The sequence below is a fragment of the Mustelus asterias genome, chromosome 17 (genome assembly GCF_964213995.1).
Source record: "Mustelus asterias chromosome 17, sMusAst1.hap1.1, whole genome shotgun sequence".
Taxonomy (NCBI): Eukaryota; Metazoa; Chordata; class Chondrichthyes; order Carcharhiniformes; family Triakidae; genus Mustelus; species Mustelus asterias.
In genome coordinates this window covers 55,403,281-55,421,807 of record NC_135817.1, presented here as the reverse complement: position 1 = coordinate 55,421,807, position 18,527 = coordinate 55,403,281, and the positions used below count along the sequence as shown (strand labels likewise).

The window sequence follows — 18,527 nt, the reverse complement described above, 5'->3', positions numbered from 1 at the left end:
CAAGCGTATTTGGGTATGGAGATCACATACCCAATTGTAGTATTAACCACTTTTAATTATTTTCTCTTAGAAATGCATTTATCCACACTTGCCTCCCAATTAGGCATATGTACCGAATGGCTATCATATTGCACAACATTAATTGTTTCCTTATTTCTGCTGAAAGATTTATATCCAAGCATATTTAATTGTTGCTATGACCTCCTTTGTGCTGTAATCATTCCATGTATAATTTAGCTTAGAAACTCTGTCATTGTTTTTTTTTGTCTATTGCATTCTGCTTTTTTTTTTACAGCCATTTCTCATATAGCCTTTTTCAATCTTCCGACTTCCATATGTCCAAAACTTATTTTACCTTTCAAGCTGCCTTCTTCCATATCAGTATTTATTTAAAATTAATAAAGAACACTTCCATACAATTTACTAACATCCTAATTCAAATCTTATTTTTGGCTCAAATATGCATTTACAAGAGTTTGATACTCACTTGACCCAATGTCTTTCAAGACTTCAACAGGAATGGAAAGTGGCTTGTGCAAGAAACAACAGTTGTGTGTCTTCTGAGATGACAGATCTTGCTCATCAGCTCTTTGTAGAAGGGGATTAGCTGCAATTTAATAAAATAAAAACATTATGGGTTAAATTCTGTTGCTTAAGTTCATTAGTCTTTTGCATCTTAAATCTGTTGAAATGATCCTGAGGGACCAGGCGGAAGAGTTGGCACTCCTTCCGCTTCTGAAGAAGGGCAGTGGCGTATAAGAAAGAACGGGTGGGGTGAGGGTAGTGGGGTATGTTGGGAGCAGTTGCATAGAGGGAGAAACATAAATGGAGAGAAAGAGATAAGAGGTATAGATATAGAAATATGAGAGTCAATTGTAACCGCCTCTACTGGAAGAGAACTGGACGACAGAACTCCAAAATGCCAGAAGTTGCATTAACTGTCCCACTTATGCTCCTGAACCATTTCTATGGAGTCTTCGTGAGGGTACCCGAAGCACATGGAAGACTCCCTCCTGTATTTAAAATCAAGATCCTATGGCATCAATGCCATTTTTACTGAAAAAGTGACAGCATCTTTCAATGCTGCAGCTATCCAACAGCACAGGGCAATTAATGCTGGAATTAAGTTTTGGAAATGCTTTTTAAAGGGAAAGTCACCTGGAAGTAGTCAGGTAATTGGAATCTGCTATTCATCTAGCTGGATTTTGTGGAGCAGTCTTTGGCTCATAAATTGTTGTGTATCTGCTATATTCTGCTTCAAAGCTTTCAGGAGCCTCAGAAGAACACTACACAGTGTTCAGCATGGCTATCATCAGGGCCACTCTACTCTGGTTGGAGGAAGAGGGGAAAAAACAGTAGCAGTAGATCACAAAACCTCAAGGGCTGAGGAGATCCAGCAAGCAGTAGGTCCTATTGAAGGAGCCTGAAGATTTCTGCAACAACTTGATGTGCAGCACCGTGTCACTGTTCTTCACTGTAGGCGGCACAGTGGCATAGTGGTTAGCACTGTTGCCTCACAGCATCAGGGATCCGGGTTCAATTCCGGCTTTGGGTGGCTGTCTATGTGGAGTTTGCACATTCTCAATGTGACTGTGTGGGTTTCCTCCCACAGTCCAAAGATGTGCAGATTAGGTGGATTGGCCATGTTAAATTGTCCCTTAGTGACTCAAGGTGTGTAGGTTAGGAGGATTAGTGACAAATACGTGGGGTTATGGGGATAGAGCCTGAATGGGATATTCTGTCAGAGTCAGTGCAGATATGATGGGCCAAATGGCCTCCTTCTGCACTGTAGGGATTATATGGTTTATGAAAGAGCTAACAACGCTTGGCATGTACATCCTGTGAGCTGTTATGGTCTCCAAGGAACAGCCATTTGGTGTCCTTCTTTGAGACATTGGTCCAATAGAGTCATGGAGTAATACAGCGCGGAAACAGGGCCTCCGGCCCAACCAGTCCATGCCAACCATGGTGCCCTTCCAGCTAGTCCCCATTGCCTCTGTTTGGTCCTTACTGCTGCTCCATTTTTTCTTAAAACTACTCCTTCATGCAGAAGAAAATACCAATAATAAAACCAATGATGAAGAGAGGAAGGTTTCCAAAGCTGAGAAGGTAGTGAGCAGCTTGAAATAAGTGACCTGCAGGTTGAAATTTTCCTGACAAAACAAAAGAAGTATAAATAAAATGTTGTAATGAGTTGCAATTCAGTTCCCCTACTTTCAGCTTCAGTGCTTCTCTCAGTTTTACTGGAGGGTTTACCATTGTGCAGTGTTCCTGCAATTTAGAGTAAACATCATATTATGGTATTAATTGGGTTGTGACATTTAATTTGTGTCCTTGCCTGCTTGTGAAAATAAAATATAGACTATAGAAATGTAGGCTTAAAAGGTAAATAAATGAAGAAACATAAGTTGAAGTTAAAGAAAGAATGCACAACAAAAAAATAAATTTATGTGAGAGTTGATTCAAAAATGAGAAAGAAGAAAATGAGGAACAAATAGAGTGGCAATGAGAAAAATGCAGAATGAATTGGAAAGTAGAAAACAAGGTCAGAAACAAATACAAGGAGAGACAACTTTCTGATTTTTCTGTGGGCAATGTCATAAAGTATCAACTGCCACCAATAATCTAATAAATCAATTCCAGTCTCTTACTTGTAGAACGTTGACACTGAGGAGTCATTGTCTGTGGCAGTCGAACATCATGTAATGGACAAGTTGTCTTTGCCTCTGCTCCACGAGTACAGGTTGGGTTAAAGAGTCTGTTATAAGCATCTAATGAGCAAACAGACACAGAAGTTTATTTTCAAGGTTTGCTGGTGCAAATGAAAATCCGAAAAAATGTACAAAGTGGCACATCTATTTATATCTGTAAACGGAATTCAATATGTCTAGATCAGAAATATCGATGGGTGACCGAGGTAGCACATTGGAGAAGAGGGTTTTAACATCACTGTGACACAGATAGAGGGCCCTCAGGTAAGTCTTGAAAGGAGATCTGGAAAATTATGTAGCAGTTACAATTGGAGAAGGTAGATATCAGGATCGGGAGGTTAGAGGTCATGAACAGAAAATGGACATGAACTTGAATGAACATAGTGAAATCCCAGCATCATCCTTTAATAAATAAATGGTTGTGACAACACAATATGACACTTTAAAATATTGCGAACAACTCCACAATTTGTTTGTGTATACTTTCTACTCTTTTTTCTTTTAGTACCTTGGAACATTTAGTGCACAAATGCACATTAAAGTTTATATTAGCAGTTTGTTTCCATTGTTACGTCAGTGGATTCCCATTTTTCACTAACACAAGATTACATTTCAAAAATTAAAATAGAATAAAGAAAAACCTTTTTAAGGGAATGACCTGAGCTGTTGTGAACAGTGTAGTGGACAGTATTATTTTTTATATTTTCTGGTCAACAGTATGGTAGATTCACAAATAAATTTAATAAAAAATTACCTGGAGGGGAATATTGATACTGAGAAATCTTTGCCTGCTGTACTGTGTTGTCTGAACTTCTGAAGTTGCATGTGTCAGTCCCTATTGCATAAGGTGGCATTCGGTGTGTTTGTCTATAGCTATCATCTGACAAAATGAAGAAAATGATGCTTATCTGTGAGAAACTATTGTTATCCCATAAATCTGTTAGTTTGCAAAAATACACTATTCTTTTAAAAAGCAAATATTTTTGCTTATCTTTTGTTCAAAGCTACTCATCTTTGCACCAGTCTTCCAGCAGATCATATCAATAAACCCATGTGATTCACACTTGCTCTATTTCTTTGTTACTTCTAGTTAATCTGTCATCAGGAGTATCCTTTATCCATTGACTTCATTAGCAACGTGCTGTCAGGCTGTCATTGAAATCCACATAAGCACATGAAGTTGTAGCACTTACTCTAATTTCCCACTAACTATGGCAGAAACAGTTAAGGCTGGTGTGTTCAGGTCAAAGTATATTTTCAGCAATATATTTACTGCCAATGAGCCTTCCTGGCACTGAAAAGTTAATTTTACCAGTTTGGAGTCTCATTCATTTACTGTTGAGGATATAACCAAAGTAATGATTTTAAAAACTTTTTCTGTCACTGTTGTTTCTTTCTGGTCATCCCGTCTTTCTTTCTCGCTCTTCATATTTTCTTTTCTGTACATGATTTAAATCTGATTTATTCTTCCTGATTTGTACATCCTAGTTAGATTCAATAGGGCTCAATTCAATAGATGTTGAAAATGAGCACAGGGGTTATGGTGACCAATTGACCAGTATTCATTCAGTACAATACAAGTTGCAAGTGAACTTTGTGCTGTTGCCTGTTTTAAATGATTATAGTTTCTAGCCAGTAGAATGAGCCCTGTTGATTGGACATGACTCCCAAGCAGGTGGCCATATTGTGACTGGCTAGACCAATTAAAGCTAAAATAAACTGCTTAATGATAACCTGCATCTTTTAAAGGCTGGTCCACTGTGTTTGGAACAGATGCTGGCAGTTGTACAGGAACTGAAATAAAAAAAGAAAATGCCACAATTTCTGTTTTTATGTGAGATTTCTAGCATCTGCAGTATTTTGCTTTTGCACAAAATTAATTAGCCTGTGAATTATTGAAAAATGGCACAACATGAGAGTGGACTGTGATGCTGTGCTTGAGGCCTTGGTAGAGAAGGTAGAAAATAGGAGAGATGGCTTTTTTCAGCAGGGGGAAAGGAAGCCCTCCAGTGGCATACTCAGAAGGCGGTGGGAGCAGATAGCCAAGGATGTCAATATCAGAAGTCAAGACCTGAGGATCTGGATGTAGTGTTGCAGAAAGTCCAATGATCTTACAAGTGGTCAAGGTCCGTATTTGCATCTTCAAATGCCATATCTTACCACATGCGAAACTAACCTCAGACACTGCTCACCACCCCCATCAATCTCTTAAAAGCAGCCAGGACCTGCCATTCATATTCTCTACCATACACTCAAACATTGTTGAAAATCTCACATCTACATTTCGCATAGCTTGCACACAGTGAGGGCGATCTTAAGTACACTCCTGTCATTTGCGGGAATGCCAGTGGGGCTCAAGATTCAGAAGTCGCAGATCTCGCTCTTGTGGTGGGGGGAGGGGGAGAAGGGGCCGATGATTGTAGGGAGCGGGGGAAAAGCTGATAATTGGGAGTGGGAAGAGACCGATGATTGGGAAGGAGGGGCTAATGATTGGGGGAGGGGCTGATGATCAGGGGGAGGGGCCATGCTGGCTCTGATTGAGCTGGGGGAGCCCCAGAGCCCTCCATGGTGGGCTGGGGGAGGTTTATTGCTGTTCTGATCAGGGTGTTCTTTAAAGATGCGCCTCAATCTCAGCACAATCGGGCTTTGCCAGTGAGCTTAGGCTTTTTTGCATGACGGCATGAAACATGCCCCCCATGACTTTTTTTGACCGTGTATTGTAAGATCTGGAGAGAAAACTCACCTGAACATGCTGGTTTTCTCGCTGGAACCAACACTCTACCATTTTTTGGTAAGATTTTGCCCATTGTTGGCTATTCATCCATGACAGCCACACCGCCTAAACAGATTGCATAACTTCATTGGCACACTTGTCTCTCTCTGGCATCACAAAGTCATATGTGACCAAGACTGTCGCAGCTAGCTGGGCGAACAGACAGACCTGCATTGTTAATGCATGGAGCAGAAGTGGACTTACACTTTTGGGGCCCCATGCTTTGCTTCTGTGCCCCCACCCACCCCCCCCCCCCCCCCCCCCCCATGGCATCACACCCTGCCCCACCGGTTACATGGTGCATCGCCCCAGGGTGACATCAAGCCTTGTCCACCAGTGATGTCACATCCCAACCCAAATACATCAAACCCCCACCTAATGATTTCAAGCCCCACCCTCAAATGGCATCATTGCCCTCCTGACCACGCCTACTCTCAGCTCACATGATACAAGCCACTAAAATACAGAAAAATACACAAATCACTGCTTCAGTGCTTTATAACTTATGAAAACAAGCCTGTAAATGATGAATTCAAATCCACGATGCCACAGAAACCAAAAAAGTACAAGTACACAAATCACTGCTCACTGCTTCGGTGTTTAGTAATTGATGAAAACAAGCCTGTAATTGCTGAACTCAAATTCAAATCCACAATGCAAGCTGCAAAAATACACAAAAAATACACAAATGCCAAATCACTCTTAACTGCTTTAGTGCTTTTTAACTGATGAAAACAAGCCTGTAATTAATCAATTGCAATCCAAGCTTACCTGTTGTCAGCATGGTGGTACAGATGGTCAATGTTGTGATCTACATGTCTAGAGGTGAGCAAACATGGAACTGGCCAATGGACAACAAGATGGAGAAATCAGCTGATGATATGACTGTAGCACATCACAGGCCAGTGCAGAACAGAATGAGCCAGAAAAAGTCCAGTGCAGGAGCAAACACTCCAGTCAAGTGGAGTCCAGTCAGTCCAAGTCCAATATCAGTGGCTTAGCTGGCAACTGTCTGGCAGAATTCTGTTCTTGGTCCAGAAGAGACATTCTGAAGGCCAATATTGAGAGCAATGGGGACTGGTGGTTACGCACCGGTTACAACTGTCTGCATGTGACATCCATGATATCAGACCAGTAAATGGTAGTCCCGTTTGAAAAACAGAACTTAAACAGCAGAAGATGGGGAAGCGGCACATATTTTTAAGATTTTCTTGCTTCACCAGTTGTTTGCAATCCATGGCAATTTAGATAGTTTTTTTTCTGCAGGGACATATTTTCTTCACACAATCATCGATAACATCATCATAAGTAAAATCTTGAAAGGATTTTCAGTTGTCAGTATTGCAGAACTTGTCAAATGTGCCTGACTCATCGTGCTTCACAGATTATTTTAAACTGTTTTTCAGACAGAGAAAGAACACTCACCGGAAGCATTTGTGTGTTAAGCATTAAGGCACATAATTATTGGTTAAAATATGAAGAGGAGATATATGCGTTCTCATCAACAGTATGATAGATTCTCAAATAAATTAAATACGTTACCTTCTGTGGAATGTTGATACTGAGAAATCACAGTCTGTTGTGTTGGATTGTCTGATCTTTTGAGGTTGCACCTGTCTGTCCGTGTTGCATAAGCTGGCACTGGACCTGTTGTGACAAAAATAAAAATTGTTGGTGACATTTATCTGAGAGAAGAGGCTGCTGTTAACTTGTAAATATGAACTGTTTTTTATAAAGCAAATCTTTTACTTATCCATTATTCAAAGTTATTCATCTTTGTATCACAATTTTAGCAGATCGTACGTATCAACATGTGTGATTCATGTGTGCCTCTAATTTCGCTGCTGCCTCTGGGTTTATACGTTTTTGTTAACCCTCTGCCAGAGGCACTCTTTATTCATTGACTTTAATCTTTGATTATTTTGACTGCTCGCTGCTTTTTGTATCAAAATATTTCTGTTTTATCCAAATGTGACCATTATTCCTCATGCTATTGATTTCTTTCAGGTGCTTTTATAAGCCTGGGCTGGGAGATTCCGCTCCTGTTTGCATTGGGCAGGTTCGGTGACAGGAGCAGAAAATATCACGAGAAGCGCAAAGTCACAGATTACATCGACGTGAAAGCATGACACGATTGTCCCCCTCCCCTCATCAGCAATGGGGCACATTTTCTAACGTTCAAAGTTGGGGGCATCATTAGAATAAATGAACATATTATCAGGCACGTACACCAGAAACCCTTTCCCCACATCAAAAAATCCATCCACGGCGGTGTGAAACACAACTGGTCTTCGAAAGTGTTCACCTGGCATGCAGTATTCCCAGGGGAGCTCAGGTGATGCAGCACTTGGGGGAAGTGGGTCATACACAGGGAGTGTATCTGTGACTATTTGCCTCTTCCTAATTTTTCATATATGCACAGATATAACTAGAAAAAACTTGTTTACATTCGATTTTTGACTTTGCATCTATTTGGTGGCAAAAAACATTATGAGAATGTTTGGGATTCCCGGATGCTCTTGGGAAGTCACGACCAAGCAGCTCAAGAGGTTTGGGAAACCCTGTGTTAAATGATTAAATTTATGACTTTTTAACCTGATTCTAATATCATTTAACTTACATGTTTAAATTTGACAACATTTTTCTGCTCATTTATATCTGACTTTTTAATGTTTCTGTTCAAATTTCCAACACATTTTAACATGATTCTAATCAAATTTTTGGTTTTAAAAATCTTCACATGCTTCTAAAAATGACTATTACCAAAATATTTTGAAAAAAAACCTTTTGTGGGTGCGTCTTTTCTGCCCTGTCATTTTGGATTCTGTGGTTATGGCATCTATTTACTGCACTATGCACTCGGTCCTTTACACTCACACAGAACATGGCAGATCTATGCTGGGGCCCACATAGAATCCTACAGTGCAGAAGGAGGCCATTTGGCCCATTGAGTCCGCACTGACCATAATCCCACCCAGGCCCTATCCCCATAACCGAGTTAGTCTCCCTGACACTAAGGGTCAATTTAGCATGGCCAATCCACCGACCCTGCACATCGTTGATGAAATTCTCTGCCTTCCCAGTGAGATTCTTGGTAGGAGATTCACATTAAGTGGGTTTGACTTTACCAGCCCCGGGGGATGGATTTGGAGGTGGGGGAGCCTGTAAAATGGAAAACAAGGTGGGATTGAAGTGGTGGAGTGTCTGTCATCTTCCCATTGCCACGACGTTTTACCAGCAGTGGGGAAGGTGGAGGATGGCCATCCCAACAAGCGGTCAACGGAGCCACTTAAGTTGCCAATTATGGGCCACTTTGTGCTGCCAAAGCATTTTACCAGTGGTGTGAATCCTTTGTTGCGTTGGTAGACCACCTTGTCAACCCTTGTGGCCTCCCAGCAGACCTGTGATGATAGTGAGAAGGAGGAACTTCCTATGTCATTCTTTGGCCATGGAGGGGTCCCCCAGGAGGAATGGCATCCCTTGAGGCATTGGGACTGCTTGCTTTCACCAACCACCCCACTTGCTTGGCTGGGCCTGCCTGACTGGCCCAGGCATGCCAAGACCCCATTTTCCTGGTTGGGCAGGCAGCAACTTTCCAGGATGCCCTCTTCTTGATTGGCTGGCAGCTCCTATGATCTTTTATCGGGGTGGTAGCCCTGAAGGCAACCAGTTAGAAATCATAGAAGAAATCATAGAAACCCTACAGTACAGAAAGAGACCATTCGGCCCATCGAGTCTGCACCGACCACAATCCCACCCAGGCCCTACCCCCATATCCCTACATATTTTACCCACTAATCCCTCTAATCTACGCATCCCAGGACACTAAGGGGCAATTTTAGCATGGCCAATCAACCTAACCTGCACATCTTTGGACTGTGGGAGGAAACCGGAGCACCCGGAGGAAACCCACGCAGACACGAGGAGAATGTGCAAACTCCACACAGACAGTGACCCAAGCTGGGAATCGAACCCAGGTTGCTGGAGCTGTGAAGCAGCAGTGCTAACCACTGTGCTACCGTGCTGCCCCGTTAGTTAGTTGCCTGACCATCAGAAAATGCGGTTGTGGGTGCCACAGTTAGCATGGATGAATCAACCCTAGCTTTATGGCCCATCGTGGGGCACCGCCTTCTGAGAATAAAATTCAGCCCAGTAAGTGGGTACTTTAGGTCGAGGACAATTGTCACTTTGCTGCTGACCACAAGTAAAGAAAGAATCAAGACTTAACACACATGGTTATTGGTGAAAATGTGAACAGTCAGTAGCAATAATCTTATGCAATCTCATCATTAGTATTGTGGATTCCCAAATAAATTATTAAACATATTACCTTCTGTGGAATGTTGAGACTGAGAGATGACTGCTTGTTGTGTTGAGTTATCTGATGTTTTGAAGCTGTTACCAACATCTAACAAAATAAAAAATGTTAATTAACAATGCTTTTCTGAAAGAAGAGACTGTTATACTATCTACCTGTCCGTTTACAGAAATGAGAACAGTTGCTTTCAAAACCACATTTTTCTCCTTTTTCAATGTATCCAATATAGGAACGTGGCAAGATAATGGACTTTATTGGCCCTAAGTTGTTTGGCTTTATGTCTCTGCCTCTCTCAGTGATTTTCAGGTATGAGGAGTTGGGTGGGAGGACAAGGTGTCATGGTGCTCCAGGCCATGATCATGGGGCAGATTTGATTCAGCTGCTATTTTTCCTGTGTGCTTTTCCTCCCATGTTGTACAACTCATTCAATTGGCAATTTCCACATATATACATTTACACACCTCAAGGTGAAAACTTGAAAGTCAGCTGCATAGAGCGCAGAAGAAGAGCCAAAATAAGAGACACTTTATTCCGCTGTGCTGAGTGCCATGCATGTTGAAGTAACACATTATATCAATATTTGGACTGCTTATTAAGAGAGCATGGGTCACTGCTAATGTCCGTGGCCCATTGGCAAAACATTACAAAAGTTGAAAGAAGTAAACAGACTACTGAGATAACCCATCAATATAAACTGCAGTTGTTATTTTTAAAAATGAGGTGCATTATTTCTTATTTTTCTGTTAGCACTCTGAAAGACCCTTCATATTAAGAAAAAATAGTAAACTTCAATTTGCATCCTTCTTTATTACAAAACATTACAAATGACAATTCATGGATTCTTACATTGTGGGCAACCAAAGATTTTTAAATTTCTTATTACTTAGTGAAAGGAAGGCATCAGGGACAGAAGAACATGGGGCAATGTAACTCTGAACTCAGGACAGGGAGCCAGTCTAAATATTGTACTGTACAGTCTGTACAATTGAGGTGTGCATTCACAGACTCTACCTCAATGAAATATCAGTTTCTTCTTAGGTGTCATGGTAGTTTCACTTCAACCTCTTGAGACATTTTCAGCATTTCCCTGCGACTAAGTACTTCAAGGTACCCTTTGGAATAAAGCTGCTCAATTGTAATTTTACATGAGAATTCTAGGGTTTCATGATACCTCATGAGGTAATAGCTCAAAGCAGTTCTGCTCCCTTGGTTACTGTAAAGTTTTATACCACTTACCTGTATCTGTATGAGGGGAAGCTGAAGCCAAATGATCAAATGTGTCTTGTCCCTTCATCTTTTGGCTCGTTGGAAATGGTTTTGATAAACAATCCAGATCAAGCTCCTGTACAAAATAAATTTTTATAACCTAAGCCTTGTACTTTGCTCAGCTCCATCACTGGAATTTGTGCATTGGAACACTATTTTAAATATATTGAGAATGCATGGAAAATCAAGGAATGCACTTTCTTTTTGAAGAATTTCCCCATTTTAAATTTTTACACCATTCTTAAAGTTACAAAGCCAGTGCTCAGAGTGGATTCCTTGCTTGTTCCAAAAACCAAACTCAAATTCAAATTGAATCCAATTCATGGTCCCCACAAGAGAGTCAAACAAGATCCAAACTGACAAGATAAAGGATAAAAGCAAATTACTGCGGATGCTGGAATCTGAAACCAAAAGAGAAAATGCTGGAAAATCTCAGCAGGTCTGGCAGCATCTGTAAGGAGAGAAAAGAGCTGACGTTTCGAGAAAGGATCATCTGGGCTCGAAACGGCAGCTCTTTTCTCTCCTTATAGATGCTGCCAAACGTGCTGAGATTTTCCAGCATTTTCTCTTTTGGTGACATGGTAAAGGATTGCACCCCATCTTGAGCTTGATCCGACGCTTGATTTTAGCCAAAAGTCCAAAGGAAAATAATGCCTTTGAAATTTGGACAGATACATTTTTGGCTGCATTGGGGCAGAGTATTATTATTATACTTGAATAGTGAGGTTAAAGATGTCCAATATTGGGCCTCCAAATGCGTTTCCATTAACTTGGTGATGTGTAAAGAGTGAACTAGAAACAAATCATAGCAATGCATTGAAATTAATGACCGAGTTGGAAACCCAGATAGTGGAAATTGGAAGACAGGCTGAGGCGGGTGCGGACAGAAAGATTAGAGGTCTGGTCACGAGGAGGGATGAAGTTGGGGGTCAGGTCTGGAGGCGAGGTCAGGTTGTGAGAGGAGGAAAGAGGTCAGACACAGGATCAGGGTGGAGGGAAGAGGTCAGAAGTCAGGTCAGGAAGAGAAAAGAGATTGGAAGTTGGGTTGAAAGGAGGAAGAAATTGGTGGTCAGGTCATGGGTGGAGGGGTGGGATTGGAGGTCAGGCAGTGGGGAAGAGAGGTCAGAGGCCAGTGCTCCCTTTGGAAAGTTGGCAAACGAGTGATGGGTTGCTGATTCCCTTCTCTAAATGTGGTGTCAGGGGGAACACTCCTGCTCTTCCCAGCTGTATGGCATGTTGGTATATTTCAAAAACTTACCTTGTTGGTTGCAGAGGGGGCGGGAACTTCCCCTGACATTTATGTCAGGGTGCAGGGACCCTTGTGCAGCATAAAATTCCACCTAATTTTCCAGTCAAAAGACTTTCATCAGAGTTGGATAAAAATTCAATTTCTTTCTCCACAGATGCTGCCAAACCTGCTGAGGATTTCTAGCATCTACAGTATTTTACTTTCATATTTGAAAATAAAAGCATATGACTTTTAATTCACTTATCAATTGCACACACATTGCTACAATACTAAGCCATTAGGTTTATTTAGCAAGCTGTGCATGTAGGGAATGTGGTTCAGAGATCGATTTACAACGACATATACTGATTCTTCAACTTGCACTCCCTGTGACTGCTGTTCTCATCTGGAAATGTAGAAATATCCTTTATGTTCCCCAAATAATCTGCATCAATTAATGTATTATGCTTCTCAGAGAATTCCAATATGTTGTGAAGCATGATCAATTGTTTCTAAAGTCATGATGACTTCCTCTTAAAACATCAATGGTCTTTGGTTTGCTTTCATTTGTTAGGAATTTTGCTGTGTGTGTGTTTTTGTACAAACATTCAACTTGTCCTACTTTGGATCAATAAAAAAAATTACACATTTACAGAGTGCTTTAATTTAGTGCTAAAAATTTAAAAGGGAAAAGTGTAGTAATACCTGGCCTGAGTCAATGGCCTTGCTCACGTCAGACTGAAAGTATGACGGGACAAGCATGTTCTTCAGAGCTAGTTTGGTTCCTTTTGCTTCATCAAGTTCTTGCCTGTCAGTACAAGATACAGTAGTTATGGACTATAATGCATGATCATATCTGATGCCAAATGCACTCACTGACAGTATCCAGTTGTACAGCATGTAAGCTTATCAGTGGTCAGAGTGTGATAATACTATGTGAAAAACCTTATGTTTTAGAATTCTCTGAAAGTTGTTGCAGTATTTTGACAAAGCAATCTTGAAATTGTTTTATAATAATAATTTCTGACAACTAATGATCCATTCACTCATGGAAATAATTTGTTTAGTCTTATTTTACAAGAAAGCCCATCGATTCCTCTACTTTCTCAGGAGACTAAGTAAATTCAGCATGTCCGCTGCAATTCTCACCAATGTTTACAGTTGCACCATAGAAAGCAACCTTTCTGGTTGTAACACAGCTTCGTATGGCTCCTGCTCTGTTGAGGCTGCAAAAAACTACAAAGATCATGGGTCCTGGCATTTGCTTTAGGATTGATGATTCACTTGTTTTCAGGACCAATTAATTTAACTAGGCTTTATATACCAGAATATTTGGATAGGCTGGGGAAATCTATTGTTAAGAATGGGCATACAGCTATGGAATGATGAGCATCCTGGGAGGAACTGTAAAAGTCACATTTTTATTGTACTAATGCACTAATCAGAAGTAATAAATTGGTTGCCTGGCAAACACTAGCTTTCTCAAGGAACAAACCCAGCTTTCCATCATATTTTCTTTAAATTAGAAGCTTCCTTATTTTTGAATTTTGTTCCTTATATTTGAATTTTGTTGCTAGGTTACATTTACCTGTATTGTTCTAATCTTTGTGGCCACTTAGATGTCTGTTTTTTCTTTTTATTGCTGCATTAAAGAGATAAGAGTAATCAGGTACAGAATATTGAAATCACTGATACATTTAAATGCAAATTATTCTAGGCTTGCTTTGAATAAAATGTACTTGCCTTTAACAGAATATCTGTACAATTTATTGTTTCTTAACTTTTTGGGGCTAAAAAAAAATCAAGTGCATAGAACATAGAAGATAGAACAGTACAGCACAGAACAGGCCCTTCGGCCCACGATGTTGTGCTGAGCTTTATCTGAAACCAAGATCAAGCTATCCCACTCCCTATCATCCTGGTGTCCTCCATGTGCCTATCCAATAATGGGCAGCACGGTAGCACAGTGGTTAGCACTGCTGCTTCACAGCTCCAGGGTCCCGGGTTCGATTCCCGGCTCGGGTCACTGTTTGTGTGGAGTTTGCACATTCTCCTCGTGTCTGCGTGGGTTTCCTCCGGGTGCTCCGGTTTCCTCCCACAGTCCAAAGATGTGCGGGTTAGGTTGATTGGCCAGGTTAAAAATTGCCCCTTAGAGTCCTGGGATGCGTAGGTTAGAGGGATTATCTGGTAAATATGTGGGGTGGGATTGTGGTCGGTGCAGACTCGATGGGCCGAATGGCCTCCTTCTGCACTGTAGGTTTTCTTCTTTTCTATGAAAACCGCTTAAATGTTCCTAAAGTGTCTGACTCCACTATCACTGCAGGCAGTCCATTCCACACCCCAACCACTCTCTGCGTAAAGAACCTACCTCTGATATCCTTCCTATATCTCCCACCACGAACCCTATAGTTATGCCCCCTTGTAATAGCTCCATCTACCCGAGGAAATAGTCTTTGAACGTTCACTCTATCTATCCCCTTCATCATTTTATAAACCTCTGAAGTCTCCCCTCAGCCTCCTCCGCTCCAGAGAGAACAGCCCTAGCTCCCTCAACCTTTCCTCATAAGACCTACCCTCCAAACCAGGCAGCATCCTGGTAAATCTCCTCTGCACTCTTTCCAGCACTTCCACATCCTTCTTATAGTGAGGTGACCAGAACTGCACACAATATTCCAAATGTGGTCTCACCAAGGTCCTGTACAGTTGCAGCATAACCCCACGGCTCTTAAACTCCAACCCCCTGTTAACACACTATAGGCCTTCTTCTCAGCTCTATCCACTTGAGTGGCAACCTTCAGAGATCTGTGGATATGGACCCCAAGATCTCACTGTTCCTCCACAGTCTTCAGAACCCTACCTTTGACCCTGTAATTCACATTTAAATTAGACCTACCAAAATGAATCACCTCACATTTATCAGGGTTAAACTCCATTTGCCATTTTTCAGCCCAGCTTTGCATCCTATCTATGTCTCTTTGCAGCCTACAACAGCCCTCCACCTCATCCACTACTCCACCAATCTTGGTGTCATCAGCAAATTTACTGATCCACCCTTCAGCCCCCTCCTCTAAGTCATTAATAAAAATCACAAAGAGCAGAGGACCAAGCACTGATCCTTGTGGCACTCCGCTAGCAACCTGCCTCCAATCCGAAAATTTTCCATCCACCACCACCCTCTGTCTTCGATCAGACAGCCAGTTACCTATCCAATCGGCCAACTTTCCCTCTATCCCACACCTCCTCACTTTCATCATAAGCCGACCATGGGGGACCTTATCAAACGCCTTACTAAAATCCATGTATATGACATCAACTGCCCTACCTTCATCAACACACTTAGTGACCTCCTCAAAAAATTCAATCAAATTTATGAGGCACGACTTGCCCTTCACGAATCCGTGCTGACTATCCCGGATTAATCCGCATCTTTCTAAATGGTCGTAAATCCCATCCCTAAGGACCTTTTCCATCAATTTACCAACCACCGAAGTAAGACTAACCGGTCTATAATTACCAGGGTCATTTCTATTCCCTTTCTTAAACAGAGGAACAACATTCGCCATTCTCCAGTCCTCTGGCACCATCCCCGTGGACTGCGAGGACTCAAAGATCAAAGCCAAAGGCTCCGCAATCTCATCCCTTGCCTCCCAAAGAATCCTAGGATATATTTCATCAGGCCCAGGGGACTTATCGACCTTCAGTTTATTCAAAACGGCCAGGACATCCTCCCTCCGTACATCTATTTCCTCCAGCCTAATAGCCTGTAACACCTTCTCTTCCTCAAAAACATGGCCCCTCTCCTTGGTGAACACTGAAGAAAGTATTCATTCATCACCTCGCCTATCTCTACTGACTCCATACACAAGTTCCCACTACTGTCCTTGACCGGCCCTAACCTCACCCTGGTCATTCTTTTATTCCTCACATAAGAGTAAAAAGCCTTGGGGTTTTCCTTGATCCGACCCGCCAAGGACTTCTCATGTCCCCTCCTAGCTCTCCTAAGCCCCTTTTTCAGCTCGTTCCTTGCTAACTTGTAACCCTCAATCGAGCCATCTGAACCTTGTTTCCTCATCCCTACATAAGCTTCCCTCTTCCTTTTCACAAGACATTCCACCTCTTTCGTGAAGCATGGTTCCCTCACTCGGCCATTTCCTCCCTGCCTGACAGGCACATACCTATCAAGGACACCCAGTATTTGTTCCTTGAAAAAGTTCCACTTTTCATTAGTGCCTTTCCCTGACATGATGTTCCACTTTTCATTAGTGCCTTTCCCTGACATGATGCAATAAACACAGCAATATGAACAAATACAGTTCTTTAAATTTAAGACTGTGATTAAAGTACCAGATTTATAATTATAATATGTATAGTAGACTGGAAATTTTTCATTAGAAGTAGAATTATGTATTTAACTTTGTTGTTGGGCATGCCATAATATCTTAACCTTCTTGATGGTACAGCATTATAAAGAACTATAATATGAAATTTGAATACTGTTATCAAATTATTGTCAAAATATTCACAATTTCAGTCATTGTTTCTTCCTATTTATATATTTCAATCTTTCTAGAATGAAGATATTAGCTTGGCAATTTACTCAATTGCACCCTCATCTCTACTTTTGATGTCCTAGTCCTCAATATCACCATTATTCTCCTTCACCCTGGCTGTTCGTTCCTCCGATATGGTCCTCATCTCTGCTCCCCCAAATTCAAGGGATACAGACTTGAAAGCACAACTGATTCAGCTATCCACCATCTCGCTGGATCACTTAAAATACAATTGGGTTCTGCTCTCACCTACTAAAACTACTCACTATTCCAGAATCATTCTGGAATGCAAAGATAATCCCTGTTTTTTTTTCTTAAACCCATTTTCCTATCTCCTCAACTCTCTTCAGACGTTGTCCTTCTCTCCTCTAATTGTGTTGTAATCACCTCTCACCTTAAAAATATGACCCTTGGCCCCCATCGTCCCTGCAAAGTATTGCTTCCATCTCAACTTTCCTTTCCTTGAGCATGGTGTTGCCTTCGAAATCGGTTCCTGGAGCTCCATGTTTGGCTTTTTTTCCTGCTCCCATACCATTAACTCTGGTGTTCCCCTGAGGACCTATCTTTGAGACCAGGATTAGGTGCCTCTCATGTGTCATGTCCTGACTGAGGGCTGGGACACTGGAACTTCAATTGGTGAGTCCCCATCCTTAACCACTGGCATCATAGGCTTTTTAAGAAGTGGGCAGAAATTCTGCTCCTTACAAGACCCACCACGAATTCCCAATGCAGGAAGGAATCTGGCATATCTGGGTCCCAATCAAATTCTGAATCCTTTTGCCACAGTCGTGCTGGAATTTTGAGGTAAGGCACCAAAAGGCTGGAGCAATTTTAAATCTAATTAGTATTGTGGGTAAAACAACAGCCTTCAACTGCATATTCTACACTAGTGGGTTCAAGTCCCACTCCACAGATGACTGCACAAAATCTAGGCTAACGGTTCAGGGAATACTGCAGTGTCAGAGGTGTCATCTTTCAGATGAGATATTAAACTGAAGTCCTGCCTGTTTTCTATGGTGGATGTTAAAGACCCCAGTGGCAGTATTTCGAAGAAGAACAGGGGAGTTTTTTAATTCATTCACGGGATGTGGACATCACTGGCTTGGCCAGCATTTATTGCCCATCCCAGTTAGCTCTGGTATCCTGATTAATATTCATCCCTCAATCAACACAAAAACAGAGGGTGAGATTTTTTGGCCGTGCTTGTCCCAAGGCTGGGAATTCCCACCCAAGGTTAATGGACCTTTGCATGGTCTGCCGAATTTCCTGTCCCGCCCGCTACGATTCCTATGGTGGGCGGGTCGGTAAAATTCTGCCCAGAGTATCTGGTCATTATCAGATTGCTATATGTGGGAGCTTGCTGTATGTAAATTGGCTCTGTGTTTCATACATTACAACAGTTGCTAAGATTTAAAAGTACTTCATTGGTGATAAAGCATTTTGGGAAATCCTGAGGTTGTAAAATCCGTGATATAAATGCAAACCTTTTTTAAAAAATTAAATTCTATTTACACAAATACCAGGAAAAATTACTTTTGACTAGTTTGTTTGAATTCTATTTTGGAACTAACTGCTTGGTAAAGTTGGGCTGTATGAGTAAAATTCTTTTGTTCCTTTAGAATGCTGTTGGCCATTCAAGTAACTTCTGTTTTGATGCCAGCTAGTGATTTTTGTGGTTTGG

At 41.5% G+C, this 18,527-nt stretch overlaps 1 protein-coding gene across 1 annotated transcript in view; it reads right to left on the bottom strand.

Annotated features, from left to right (window-relative positions):
* The window catches only part of spag17 (sperm associated antigen 17), a 170,399-nt gene that overhangs the window by 28,216 nt on the left and 123,656 nt on the right, over positions 1–18,527 (bottom strand). Inside the window, exons 44-51 of the mRNA XM_078231884.1 lie at positions 13,002–13,104; positions 11,039–11,144; positions 9,815–9,892; positions 7,027–7,131; positions 6,074–6,145; positions 3,466–3,591; positions 2,215–2,271; positions 488–607 (exon numbers count right to left, since the gene is read on the bottom strand). Coding sequence (XP_078088010.1) covers positions 488–607; positions 2,215–2,271; positions 3,466–3,591; positions 6,074–6,145; positions 7,027–7,131; positions 9,815–9,892; positions 11,039–11,144; positions 13,002–13,104 — 767 coding nt within the window. The remainder of the gene's footprint in view (positions 1–487; positions 608–2,214; positions 2,272–3,465; positions 3,592–6,073; positions 6,146–7,026; positions 7,132–9,814; positions 9,893–11,038; positions 11,145–13,001; positions 13,105–18,527) is intronic.